Below are 14,002 nucleotides of genomic sequence, written 5' to 3'. Positions count from 1 at the left end.
AGAAATGAGGTTCTTTTGTTTTTATTTAGAGAGTTAGATTCCTTCCGCATGTTAGGAGATTAACAAATGATAGTGAAAAATGTAAAAAAAAAAAAAATGGTATACTGTGGGTGCTGTTTGGTAGTGTCACCCGTTCATCTTAGAGAGAGAGAGAGGGAGAGGGAGAGAATGTTATATATGTTCATTGTAATTTTGTATAACTATGTAACTTGTACTGTAATTTATAATATGTACTATGATTTTGTATGTACTACACACACACACACACACACACACACACACACACACACACACACACAGAGGCTTTGATAGTTTACAAGCGAGAGGCAATCAAGATAATTTTTTTTCTCAAGTACAAGTTTATACAAGCAACATTTTCATTAATTGACTGAATGTTAAAATGCTAACTATGAATTTGTTGTCTCTCTCTCTCTCTCTCTCTCTCTCTCTCTCTCTCTCTCTCTCTCTCTCTCTCTCTCTCTCTCTCTCTCTCTCTCTCTCTCTCTCTCTCTCTCTCTCTCTCTCTCTCTCTCTCTCTCAACCTAGCTATCTATCTATATCAAACATTCTCTCTCTCTCTCTCTCTCTCTCTCTCTCTCTCTCTCTCTCTCTCTCTCTCTCTCTCTCTCTCTCTCTCTGTAAGTTCCCTCGTTGCCCCAAGCCAGGCAGTATTAGGAGGCTGTTCATTGTGTACATATTGCTCGTTTTTATTGCGCACAAATTAAAATGAAAACCGAGAGACTTGTGTTTTCTTATCATCATTGAGTGGTGGTGATGGTGGTGGTCGTCTTTGCTTGTCCTGAAGGATCGAGTTACTGTTATTAAAGAAGATTAGGAGAGGGAGAGATTTGAGCTTTGGTGGTGATACATTTATTAGGGTAATAATGTTGAGAGAGAGAGAGAGAGAGAGATACGTGGTTGATTAGAAACAGATAGGTGTAAGAGAGAGAGAGAGAGAGACGGTGATACGTGGTTGATTAGAAACAGATAGGAGTAAGAGAGAGAGAGTTGTAGATAAGGAAAGGGAATATATAATAAATGGCAAAGAGTAACGTAAAGAAAATAACAGGAAATGACAATACTGAATCTCTCTCTCTCTCTCTCTCTCTCTCTCTCTCTCTCTCTCTCTCTGCAAATAACAGTGGTAGTCGTGTTGGTGATAATATTATTATTGTTATTTTTACTACTACTACTACTACTACTAATGATAATAATAATAATAATATCACCACCACCACTACTACTACTACTACTACTACCACCACCACCACCACCATCACCACTGCACGATCAGCTGGGCCGCGTCAGAATCAGCACAAAGGCGGAGTGTTGCCATTCGTCTTCCATTGTCTTACATAACTCGCCTCTAGTACCGTAAATCCTGCAACCACGTGAGTATTGAACATATAGGCCTACGCAGCAATGACCAGAGCACATTTGGTATGCCTTGATACTGGAATAGGCCTGCGGGTGAGCTGTAATGAGGGAAATAAGAGAGGCTGGTGGGTGGAAGGATGTTTTGGTGTCGAGTGTGTGTTTTGGTGTCGAGTGTTTGTTTCGCGGTGTGTGTTGTTTGTCTTCTTGATGGTGCGTGGTGTAGTGATGGTGAACCCAGGGAACGTGTTATTGGTGCTGTGGTGTCCGTGTCTGGAGATACAGATCCTTATTTTGAAACACTTTGCTCTCATCATCACTGCTTTTCAAAGGCTCCAGTTGAAGACTCGTGTTTTTAAGGGTATTTTTACGGTTCTGGTGATGGACTGGCAACATTTCTTGTGTATTTAAAGGATAAATTGTCATGAAAACGCCGCTACTTGTCTCTGCGGCCTTGAAAAACTGTCGTAGTGAGAGAATAAAGCGTTTTTAAGAGTGTTTTTTTTATGGTTCTGGTGATGAATTAGTAAGATTTTTAGTGTAATTAAAGGATAAACTGTCCTAAAACCCGGCTAAATGTCTCTGTGGCCTTAGAAAATTGTCGTAGTTAGAGGGGAAGGCGTCACTGCTTTCAAAGACTAGTTGAAGATACTCGTATTTTTTTTTTTCATGTTTCTGGTGATTTATAGTGAATTCAAAGAAGAAACTGTCATGAAAATTCGGCTAGTTGTCTCTGCGATCGTGCAAAATTGTCGTGGTGAGAGGGCAAGGCGAGATAGGGATCAGCCAGGCACCACAGAGGATGTCATGATTAGGCTAGTGGTAGTGGTGGTGATGGCGGAGAGGGCGGGGGGGAGAGGGAGTTGGCACCGTGTACAATCAGCAAGTTCATATACGAGTAAGCTTGAGAAGGTTCCCATACATGTTGCTTTTCTTAGACATATCCGGAATTCGCTTCTCTAAATCTGCATTCTCTCTCTCTCTCTCTCTCTCTCTCTCTCTCTCTCTCTCTCTCTCTCTCTCTCTCTCTCTCTCTCTCTCTCTCTCTCTCTCTAATTCTTCAAGTGTCCGGAATTTCAGCTTCCATCAATAACTTAAAAGAAAAAATGTCATGTTTCGATAGATTGAAATGATGGGCGAGAGGAAAGGGGAAGGGGGGATGGATTTACCGGGTGGCAGCTGCTTTGGGGGGGGGGTAACTTTAATTCCTTTAGGCCAGCCCCTTGAGATTGGTGGTGAGCCGCTGGGAGCTGGGGGCACTGTAAGATCCTGAGGAATTTTTTGAAAACCTTTGAGGACATTTTTAAGCTCTTTCTCTCGTTCCCCCCCACACACACACACACACACACACACACACACACACACACGATAATGCTGCTGCTGCTGCGGGTACTACTACTACACTCCCTCACACACTTCCATTCCTCATTTCTTCTTCCTATCACTACACTTTATTTACTTCATGTGGGAAACAACAGGAAATGCCCGAGAAACACTGAGAATTGAAGGAAATTTTGACGAGTTGACAGGGGGAGGGACGGGGGTTGGTGGGGGGGTCTTGTTCCGGGTCATGGTTGGCGCCTGGTGGTCTCAACGGGGGATATACATAACCAATGCCCTATTTAACACAGTAATGGGTTATTTGTCTATTGTGGTGGTTGATTCTGGCTTTGCTTCACTCTGGGTCTGGAAACACAGGGGCGTGCAGGCAAACACTGGTGGACTGACCTGTGAGGGAAGGCAGGGCTGAGGTGCCTCCCTGTGGCCCAATATTTACGTACATAATTCATTTTAAAAATCACCACAAGAAAAAAGGCTCCCAGACTGGAATGCACTACACTTTTAAAAGCGACAAATACTTTAACTAATAACCAAAATATAAAAACCTTACCGGGTGGATTGTTTACAAAACGTAGTCCAATCAGCGGTTTGTTTTGAAAGCAACGGCGCCAAAAACACATCATAATGTCGAGATGGAAAGCACAGCCTCACTACATCATGTTACGTTTTCTGAATACGAAAATTTTCGCTTTCCAGCCAAATAAAGAAAACACAGATTCCTCGTCGAATAAAGATTTTTGTTTTCTATTTTGGCACCGTTAAAATTTTAAATTTAGAAATACGAATAGTTACACTAAATTTTATGGAATGTTGTTACTTGGGTCATGTTTTTCATATTTTTCACATGTTATATCAAGCACCAAAACAATCCTAGGCGTGGTAATAAAAAATGAGTTATATTTTATGCAGTGACTTTAATGTTATTTTTTCGATAAACAAAAACACAGCTAGACTCGATTCTATTGTTGTTTGAAACTTGCTTTACTTTGATAATAACAAATCAGATATCAGAACAATGTCAACTCCATTAATAAAAAGAGAAAATTCTTACCCTTACGTAGTTTTTTTTTTTTTTTTTTTTTTTTTTCCTCTTATTTTACACGTTTGGTGAGTGACTCCATCTCTCCCGCCCTCACTCCCACACTCCACCTCTCCCTTCCATTTCCTCCTCCTCTACCTGCTCCTACTCCCAGAGTCCAGAAAACACCTAGAAACACATGCAAAACCCGAGTAAATACGTTTAAAGAATAAGCTTTAGTAGTAGCGGTAGGTGGTGCGGCCGAGGGAGGGGGTGGGGACCTGGGACTGGTAGGGGGCGGAACTGGAGCGGGCCGGTAGTAAGGTGGCGATTGATGGATAAGGTGTGGGACAGAGTAGGAGTGTGTGTGTGTGTGTGTGTGTGTGTGTGTGTGTGTGTGTGTGTGTGTGTGTGTGTGTGTGTGATTCACCACGGTCGTCTGCTGGTCACTCAGACAGCCTTCCCTCAACGGTGGTCGGGGTGTGGTGTGTGATGGTCATAGTGATGTGGTGTGTTACAGTTTGTGATGGTAGTGGTAATGTGGTATGCTGTTGTGTGGTATGGTGAGTGATGGTATTGGTGGTGTAGTGTGGTATGGTGGTGGTAGTGTGGTGTGTTATTGTGTCTGATGGTAATGGTGGTGTGGTGTGGTGGTGATGGTAGTGGTGGTGTGATGTGGTGATTGAAGTGGTGGTATAATGTATTGTGGTGTGTGATGGTAGTGGTGATGGTAGTGTTGGTGTAGTGTGTGATGGTGCTGGTGATGTGGTGTGGTGTTGTGTGGCATGGTGTGTGATGTGGTAGTGGTGGTGTGGTGTTGTGTGGTATGTTATGGTGTGTGATGCAAGCTGGTTTCATTGGTTGGTGTGGTTGCATGGATTACATTAGCTCCATCACCAGCAAGCAACATGGCTTCGTGAAACACTATGATGACTTGCCCCAAACTCTTGGAAACAAAAGTTGCCATCCTATCAAAGTGCCAAAAGGTGTCAACTTGTCACTTCATCACAGAAATCATGCGAACAAAAATGAAGTCCTGTTTGTGGTGACTACGTGATGACTCATGCTGGTACTTCATCAGTGTGGTAGACAAAATGTATAGGAAGCACTCTGGCATGTCATCAGCAAGGAAAGGGTTGTTAATATCAATGTAGCTTGTAACAAAAAGAAATAAAGTTTTAACAACATCAATTTAACCTAACTAATGCATTTCCCACAGGAGACAACCACAGCAACACAAGACTGGACCTTGCTGTGGTGTGGTGTGGTGTGGTGCAGTGTGGTTGAATCTTTCTCTGTCTCTATCTCTCTTTTTCTCTCTCTACAACCCCAAACACCACTCCCACAATACACTGACATTCTCTCTCTAATCCAGTAATTGAGGTCATGAGGCAGGAACTGTGACCTGACCTGACCCAACGTGACCCCAGCAAGTTACTATGTTAGCCTTGACCTCCTCCTCTTCTCTATCTCTTCCATATTTCAGTCTCTTTCTTCTCATTGTCTCTCTATTCCTTGCTCCTGGTCTCTCTGTCTCTATCTCCCAAACAGCCACATCTGACCTCACCACACCTGTCATCACCACCAGACCTGCCATCACCACCACACCTGCCATCACCACCACACCAGGTAATATACTGTGGTGCTTTCAGTCAATAAAGTAGTCTGATCTAAATTTCCCTTATATTGTATTGTGATTGTCAAGTTACTGTATTTGGTTGTATTTCAGAGAGCACAAGAGAAGGAGGAAGACAAGGAGGAGGAGGAGAGATAGGAGGCAAGACAAGGCATGTAGAGTGGAGAGAAGAAGGAAGAGGAAATCAATCTGAGTATGTAGAGAGAAGAGAAGATGAAAGAATAGAAGGAAGGAACAAGACAAAGGATGGAGAGTGGAGGGAAAAAGAGAGAGGAAAAGATGAAGAGAGAAGAGGAGGAGGAGGAAGCAAAACAACCTCATTAGAAAGCAAGAAAGGAATGAAGGTTGTGAAACATTTCTACCTCTGGACAAGGTGAGAATTTCATGGAGAGAGAGAGAGGGAGAGAGAGAGAGACAGCCATATTCAGAAATGCCTTTCCCTCTCACCATGACAATTTTCCAAGGCCACAGAGACAACTAGCCAGATTCTCAAAACAGTTTCTCCTTTTAATCAACTAGAAATCTTGCCAATCTATCCCCAGAACCATAAGTGTCTTCGACTGGAGCCTTTGGAAAGCGGTGATGGTGAGAGAGCTAGGCATTTCTGAACACAGGCGAGAGAGAGAGAGAGAGAGGGGGGATTCCTTATTAAATTATTACTACATGAAGACCCCTGCAAACACAAATAGCTTCCATCATAGCATCTTTAATCACCAATGGAATCTTGAAAACACCCTTGAAAACTCTAATAACTTTTGGTAAAATCAAAAAGTATGTTAGTATTGTTTGTAGATGCAAAATTTGAGACAGGTCTTTAATATCTATAAAATTATGTAGTGTATGTGTTTACCTGTCTGTTTATCATTACCGTTCTTCATAATAACTTGTACTATCTCTTAAAAGAATGTTAATACTGTTTTTGCATTGGGTAAAGTTGTCAAGCTTATCATTAGTACCTGTTATAGTCTCCACTAGTTTGTGTGCTTATCTGCGTGTTTATCAGTATCTGTCTTCCTCTGATAACATCCACTACCACTGCAAATAAGGCTTGTATGTACTGTTCTGTACATTAGCTAAAGACAAGACAGATCATTAACCTCTTCAGTAACATGATACATTTCCATATTCATTCTTCTTACTATTTAGTGGTTTTATATAGCTTCTGAAACCCATGTCGGGGATGAAACTAGTGAAGACTGTGGCCATTAATCATCTGACCTCCATAGACCATGGCTAATGTCAATAAGAAATGGTCTAATTGTATACAAATCTCAAGGTAAAAATGTGTCCCAGTATTGAAGAATTATTATCAGTAAAATCAATGAGTTAATTTGTCCATGTGTCTGTAAATGAACATCACACTCATGGTCTGCAGGAAAAACCCAGGGAACTCATCGGCCCAGCTCCTCGACCCCACAAGACCCGACACCATCTCCCACAGTCTGTTCCGCGCCAGCAAGACCTTCGTCATCATCCACGGCTTCCTGGGCTGGGGCACTGAACCCTGGATCCTGCACTTCAAAGACAGTATGTTCTTGCTCAACTTGCCACTTTTCCACCTTTCCCCTCTTACATAAGAAAAATAATAATAAAATTTAAAAAAATAACTCCAGACATATGTACATACACCTCTCCTCTCCTCTTTCTGTTTCCTCATCTCCCCCAAGAGCTGCTGCGAGTGTTCCCCAGCAGCAACGTGGTGTCTGTAGGGTGGCCGGCCGGCACGTCATGGTGGCTCCCCAGCTACTACAATGCCGTGGCACGAGTGCCAGGAGTAGCCCAGGACTTGACGGCACTCCTGCACAACCTGACCTCCACCTGCCACCTTGACCTGCGTGACCTGCACCTCATTGGCCATTCTCTCGGGGCACATGTGGCCGGCCTGGCTGCTGCACCCCTGCGCACTGTTGGCCGCATCACAGGTGTGTGTGTAATTCACTGTTTGATCTGCTGCAGTCTCTGACGAGACAGCCAGACGTTACCCTACGGAACGAGCTCAGAGCTCATTATTTCCGATCTTGGGATAGGTCTGAGACCAGGCACACACCACACACCGGGACAACAAGGTCACAACTCCTCGATTTACATCCCGTAACTACTCACTGCTAGGTGAACAGGGGCTACACGTGAAAAGAGACACACCCAAATATCTCCACCCGGCCGGGGAATCAAACCCCAGTTCTCTGGTTTGTGAAGCCAGCGCTCTAACCACTGAGCTACCGGGCCATGTGTGTGTGTGTGTGTGTGTGTGTGTAACATACGGGAAAAGAGCTATGCTCGTGTTGTCCCGTCTCCATATCTATTAATGTCCAGCTGTGTGTGTGTGTTCCACCCTTCTATGAGGAAGCTATATTTTCACATCTCTCCTATAAGTGGCTTGTGGCTTGTCTAGATTGCCTGGTGGTGTAGAATATTGTTGGCCTGGTATAGAGAAACATAGATATACTTAGTTGTCTTTACCTAAAAATGACATACTTGGAAGGAAAGGACCTCTAGTGTGTGTGTGTGTGTGTGTGTGTTTCTCTAGGCCTTCCCCTCACTTCCCTGATCCCCAGCCCTCCTCTCCACAGGCCTGGACCCAGCTGGCCTCACATACCACAATGTCCTGGCCAACCAGCGCCTCGACGCGTCAGACGCCGCCTATGTGGACGTCATTCACACCAACGGCTGCACCACGCTGGCACAGTGGCTGGTGAGAGAGAGAGAGAGAGAGAGATAAAGTGTGTGTTTGTGTGTTTAGGATTGGCTTCCTTTCATTGTCTCTCCATATCTCTCAGTCATTTTCTTGTTGAGATTAGTAGTGTGTGTGTGTGTGTGTAATAATAATAATAATAATAATAATAATAATAATAATAATATATGGTTTATTAGTTTGGCAATGTAAAAAATTACACTGAAAATGTAACGGGGGGGGACATTAACACAGTGAACTAAAAATGCTTAACCTAACTATGAATCTAACTTAACCTAGAAAGCACTTATTTATTTAAGGCTCGCACAATAGTGGGCACCGCGCTAAGTCGGTACCGATCAGTGCGCGGTGCTCTTAAGGGCGCCACGCGATTCTGGTGTCGGGTGGCGTGAGCAGGGGAAGGCACGTCGGTGTGTGTGTGTGTGTGTGTGTGTGTGTGTGTGTGTGTGTGTGTGTGTGTGATACCTATTTTTCCTTTTACATACAAACTGTTAGGCTGAAGTGACCAATATTCAACCCAGCAAAATCCTCAATCATTACTCACTTTTCTCGTGCATTAACCTTGTGTGTGTTCAACGAGTGACTCATTGAACTGACCACCCCTTCCTCCCTTCCCTTCCTTCCTTCCTTCCTTCCTTCCTTCCTTCCTTCCTTCCTTCCTTCCTTCCTTCCTTCCTTCCTTCCTTCCTTCCTTCCTTCCTTCCTTCTTTCTTTCTTTCTTTCTTTCTTTCCATCCCTCCCTTTCTCCCTCCCTTCCCTTCCCTTCCCTTCCCTTCCCTTCCCTTCCCTTCCCTTCCCTGCTCCCCCAGGACTGTTATGGCATCAATGAGAACTTGGGGCACAGTGACTTTTGGCCCAATGGAGGGAAGCACCAGCCCCCCTGCAGCAAGAAGAAGGAGAGGATGACCAATGGTGAGAGAGAGAGAGAGAGAGAGAGAGTGAGATAGAGAGAGAGAGTACTATCTTTTATTTGTCATTTTGTTTTGTTTTGTCCATATATATATATATATATATATATATATATATATATATATATATATATATATATATATATATATATATATATAGAGAGAGAGAGAGAGAGAGAGAGAGAGAGAGAGAGAGAGAGAGAGAGAGAGAGAGAATGCTACTACTTGTATCTCATTCACTTTATCTCTCTCTCTCTCTCTCTCTACTGTTCATTACTCCAGGTGAGATCGGCTGCAGTCACGAGATGGCCTACGTTTACTATATAGAGAGTTTGGACTACAGTGTGGACCAGACCTACTACCTAGCAAGGCCCTGTAGCAGCTGGGAAGACTACCAGGCCGGCCGCTGCAGCTGTGGCGCCGAGACACAGTACATGGGCATCTCTGTCAACACTAGGTGAGACACGGAGAGAGGGAGAGAGAGAGAGAGAGAGAGTTTGTGTGTGTGTAGATGATAGAGGATAAGATATAACATAATTCACTTTTTCTTATTCAAATTTATGATAGGTACCAGGAGAGAGAGAGAGAGAGAGAGAGCATATAAAAGGCAAAAAAAAGAACACACACATTAACTTTTTCACTCATTCAACCTGATAAGGATATAAAAAGCTACTGATACACTAATAACTCTCTCTCTCTCTCTCTCTCTCTCTCTCTCTCTCTCTCTCTCTCTCTCTCTCTCTCTCTCTCTCTCTCTCTCTCTCTCTTACCCTTACCCTTACCCTCACCTTTTGCCTCTCCCTCTTTCTCTTTCTCTCCCTCTTTCTTTCCCTTCCTTCCTCTTTCCCTCTCCTTCCTCTTTCCCTCTCCTCTCTCCCTCTCCCTCTCCCTCTCCCTCTCCCTCTCCCTCTCCCCCCCAGACTGAACGGCACTTTCTACCTCTCCACCAATGACTTCGCCCCATACGCTGCCAAGGACAACGGGTGCCCACCAGGGAGTGCCACAGGGCCAGGAGTCAGGATAATCTCATTGGCACTCATCTCGGCCTCGGCAGTCATTATGGGAACCAGTGCCACCGTCCTCATCACCAGCGGGGCCAGAAGGTGGGCAAGAAGGAGATCAGAGGGTGGTGGTGATGTTGGTGGTGCTGGTGCTGTTGGTGGTGATAGTGGTGGTATTGGTGATAGTGGTATTAGTGGAAGTAGTGATGGTGATGTGGTGGGGACTAGTGATAAAGCGCCTCTTGTTTAGTGGTGATGGTGGTGATGATAGTTGTACATTCACTGCAGTTGATATTTCACCTCTACAGTCACCAGTTGTTGTAGTGGTGATGACATACACGAGTGGTGAATGGGTGGTGTATGTACGTGTGTATGGTGATGATGGGTGTGGCTCAGATGGTGTAAGTGAATGATATGATTGATAATGCTTTTTTTTTTTTTTTTTTTTTTTTTTTTTTTTTTTTAGAGGGAGAACTATCGAGGGCAAAAACACGACTATTAGAAAAAAAAAAAGGCCCACTGGAATTGTAGTCCCCAAAATTTGTCACCAGGACTATAAAAAAATACTCTTAAAAATCTGTGTAACTTTAAGTAGAGGGTTTTGAGTGTAGCAGAGGTGTGGCACAGAATATGAATGATATGATATGTTGAAGTAAGGAAGTGTAGCTGTGTGGGGCATAAGAGCTTTTTCCGGGAGGGTCTGATGAGGCTAAGTGTGTGTGTGTGTGTGTGTGTGTGTGTGTGTGTGTGTGTGTGTGTGTGTGTGGAACTGCCAACACTCATATTATTTAGGTCAAGATTATATATTTTTCTTTCCTCTTTTCTATCAAAGTATGAAGCATCCAAGACAGAAAGCTTGGAACAAAAATAGATGGTTAGATTTAAAAAGAAATATTAGGGTAGGAATATCCAGGTGTGTGTGTGTGTGTGTGTGTGTGTGTGTGTGTGTGTGTGTGTGTGTGTGTGTGTGTGTGTGTGTGCTTTGCTGGTAGACATAGATGTGTGTGAACTGCACCTTAAAAATTAGGGCATAATAAAGTACATGATAATTGAAACGTACACACACACACACACACACACACACACACACACACACTTGAAAGGCAAAGGTTGAATTAATGATAACGTTTCCTCAAAATATAAGTTGCGGGAAACACTTGTGCTAACCTAAGCGAGGCACAACAGTCTGTACATACTGTGAGTTGCAGTGAGAGGAGGAAGATTAGTTATAGTTAGCAAAGCAATAAGTATTCCTCAATTACTTTAGTGTGGTACTCATAAACACATTTACTTGACTCACACCACCAACATCCTACATTATAATTTGTACATAATTGAAGTTTACAGTGAGAAGACAGTTAATCAGCAAAGTGATAAGTATTCCTCAGTTTATCACACATTTACTACTTATATATTTGTGTGTAATTCACCTCGGTCGCCTGCTGGTCACCCAGACAGTCTTCCCCATTATGGAGCGAGCTCAGAGCTCATAGACATCAGGAAAGCGAGGCCACAGCCCCTCGAGTTACATCCCTTATCTATTTTACTGCTAGGTGAACAGGGGCCACACATTAAGAGGCTTGCCCATTTGCCTCGCCGCTTACTGGGGCTCGAACCCGGCCCTCTCGATTGTGAGTCGAGCGTGCTAACCACTAAACTACTGTGTGTGTGTGTGTGTGTGTGTGTGTGTGTGTGTGTGTGTGTGTGTGTGTGTGTGTGTGTGTGTGTGTGTGGCAAGGTGTTCTGTGTGTCAGCTCCAGGAGTGTAGTCTGGTGCTTCACTAAACTGTCCCTCATTCTCCAGAAGGGGCTGAAGGGGCTGAGAGTGTCAATGATGTGTGTGTGGGACTGCCAGATACATATGTAATTCACATTTCAGAGGATACTTAACCCCTTCAGTACCATGACACATTTCCGTATTCATTCTGGTTACTATTTGGTGATTTTATGTAGCTTCAGAAACTTATGTGGGATTAAAATAGTGAAGACTATGGCTATTAATCTTTTGACCTCCATAGACTCTTCGTAATGTAAATAGAATCATCTAATCATAGTCAAAACTCAAGGTAAAAATGTGTTCCAGTACTGAAGGGGTTAAAAAAATCAAAGCAATAAGTGTTCCTTGGTGTATTCAAGTGCATTGTTTCTGTATACACCCGACAGGCTAGCTCCTTCATGTTCATAGTCCCACACATTGGTAGCCTGAGTGAGTGAGAGAGAACACAGTACCTAAGTGGTCCTCATATACCCAGATGTGTTGCATTTGTATCCTATTTTTATACCTAGATTAAGTTTAAATAAGAGGACTAAAGTATGTGGGAGTTGTGAGTTGTTAGTTCCTCTATAATGATGTTATACTGGTGTGCACTCGGCCATTATCTGATAGAAGTAAACACAGTGTTGGTGTCGGTGTTGGTGAGGCATTGTGTTGTGACAGACTGAGAGACTGAGAGGCGAGGCAAGGGGAAGAGAAGCACAGGGATTGTATGGCAAGAGTATTCCTGACTAGTTCTGTTTAGTTTCCCCTTGACTGGTTTTCTTTATCACTCAATATTCTGAAATGCTTTGCTCTCTCAATATCACTACTTTCCTGAGGCTTTAGTTGAAGATACTCGTGTTTTTAAGGGTATTTTTATGGTTGTAATCATTGTTATAAGGAGAAACTGTCTTGAAAATTTGGCTAGTTATCTCTCTGGCCTTAGAAAACTGTCTTGGTGAGAAAACAAGCATTTCTGAATAAGCTAAACCGTCTGGAATAAGCTTGCCTCACTTCACCTGTCACACATCCTGTCCACAAGTAATGAGTCAGTATTGTAAGGTAGTGGGAGTCTGCCCTGTCATCTCCTGCTCTGACAACACTCTAAACCTCATCATAATGAATTCCAAGAGAATGTCATGCAACTAATTCCTTGAGTCATGAATATAATGTCTTGCAAACCCCTTCAGTACCATGACGCATTTCCATGTTCATTCTGCTTACTATTAAGTGATTTTATACAGCTTCAGAAACATAGGTAGGGATTAAAATAGTGAAGGCTGTGGACCATTAATCTTCGACCTCCATAGACCCTTCCTAATGTCAATAAAACGGTCTAATCATACACAAAACTCATGGTAAAAATGCCTCCCAGTACTGAAGGGGTTAAGGGATTGAGAGGTTGTCATGAGCAGAGTAGTGGAAGTTTGTTTAGTATAGTGTAAAGTCACCAAGATTTGAGTAACCCACAGGCACAAACACATAGTTATTGGACGTGGTGTGTGGTGGTGGTGATAATGGTGATGAGGGTTGTGGCACATATTGGCAGTGATGTGTGGTGGTGGCAGTGTTGTGAGTTGGTGGTGATAATGATGATGATGGCACATACTTAGCAGTGGTGATGTTTGGTAGTGGCAGTGTTGGTAATGGTGGTGGTGGTACATGTTGACAGTGATGATGTGTGGTGGTGACAGCACATAATGGCGGTGGTAATGTTGGTAATTGCACATATTGGCGGTGGTAATAATGGTGATTGCACATAATGGCAGTGAAAATGATGGTGGTGTTGACTGGTGATGACAAGCAAGTCTCACTACCCTGTACATGCAAACTCCAGCCACTGAGTGTTCAAGGCACCACCATATATTTCTGATGGCTGTGGCAGGCAATGGAGGTGAAGGAGGACTTATTCACTCCATTATATTGACAGGAGTGGTGGACAGTGCTGTGTTAACCTCTTCAGTACCATGACACATTCCCATATTCACTCTGCTTACTATTTTGTGATTTTAAGTAGCTTCAGGAACTCATGTGGGGGATTGAAATAGTGAAGACTGTGACCATTAATCTTCTGACCTCCATAGACCCTTCCTGATGTCAATAAAATGGTCTAATCCTACACAAATCTCAAGATAAAAATGTGTCCCAATACTGAAGGGGTTAGGTATGCACCCAACACAGCCCAGCCACACCCAGCTACATTAAGAATCACTGTAGCATATATATGAAGGCTGTGGCAGTGAATTGGTCTCCTGGCTGGGCTGTGCATTGTGCTGT

At 43.4% G+C, this 14,002-nt stretch overlaps 1 protein-coding gene and 1 long non-coding RNA gene across 2 annotated transcripts in view; one reads left to right on the top strand and one right to left on the bottom strand.

Annotated features, from left to right (window-relative positions):
- The first annotated feature begins 1,258 nt into the window (after positions 1-1,258).
- LOC123501823 (inactive pancreatic lipase-related protein 1-like) lies at positions 1,259-10,403 on the top strand. The gene is made up of 9 exons (XM_045250852.1): positions 1,259-1,391; positions 4,953-5,362; positions 5,463-5,742; positions 6,745-6,896; positions 7,037-7,291; positions 7,940-8,061; positions 8,871-8,973; positions 9,252-9,426; positions 9,890-10,403. Exons 2-9 carry the CDS (start codon positions 5,173-5,175, stop codon positions 10,218-10,220), a joined length of 1,608 nt encoding a protein of 535 aa, XP_045106787.1. The 5' UTR covers positions 1,259-1,391; positions 4,953-5,172; the 3' UTR covers positions 10,221-10,403.
- A 472-nt stretch (positions 10,404-10,875) lies between these two features.
- LOC123501825 overlaps positions 10,876-14,002 on the bottom strand; it is a 7,597-nt gene continuing 4,470 nt past the window's right edge. The window contains exon 2 of the long non-coding RNA XR_006673717.1: positions 10,876-11,065. This is a non-coding gene — a long non-coding RNA (uncharacterized LOC123501825). The remainder of the gene's footprint in view (positions 11,066-14,002) is intronic.

This window comes from Portunus trituberculatus, chromosome 10 (genome assembly GCF_017591435.1).
Source record: "Portunus trituberculatus isolate SZX2019 chromosome 10, ASM1759143v1, whole genome shotgun sequence".
In the NCBI taxonomy this organism is placed as follows: Eukaryota; Metazoa; Arthropoda; class Malacostraca; order Decapoda; family Portunidae; genus Portunus; species Portunus trituberculatus.
Note: the sequence above shows the minus strand (reverse complement) of the source record. Positions and strands in the feature narration are given on the sequence as shown.

Coding starts and splice junctions, on each gene's coding strand:
- LOC123501823 (XM_045250852.1), top strand. CDS start 5,173: ATGTTAGCCTTGACCTCCTCCTCTTCTCTATCTCTTCCATATTTCAGT. Junction 5,743..6,744: donor CATTTCTACCTCTGGACAAG/GTGAGAATTTCA, acceptor CATGGTCTGCAG/GAAAAACCCAGGGAACTCAT. Junction 8,974..9,251: donor GAAGGAGAGGATGACCAATG/GTGAGAGAGAGA, acceptor TCATTACTCCAG/GTGAGATCGGCTGCAGTCAC.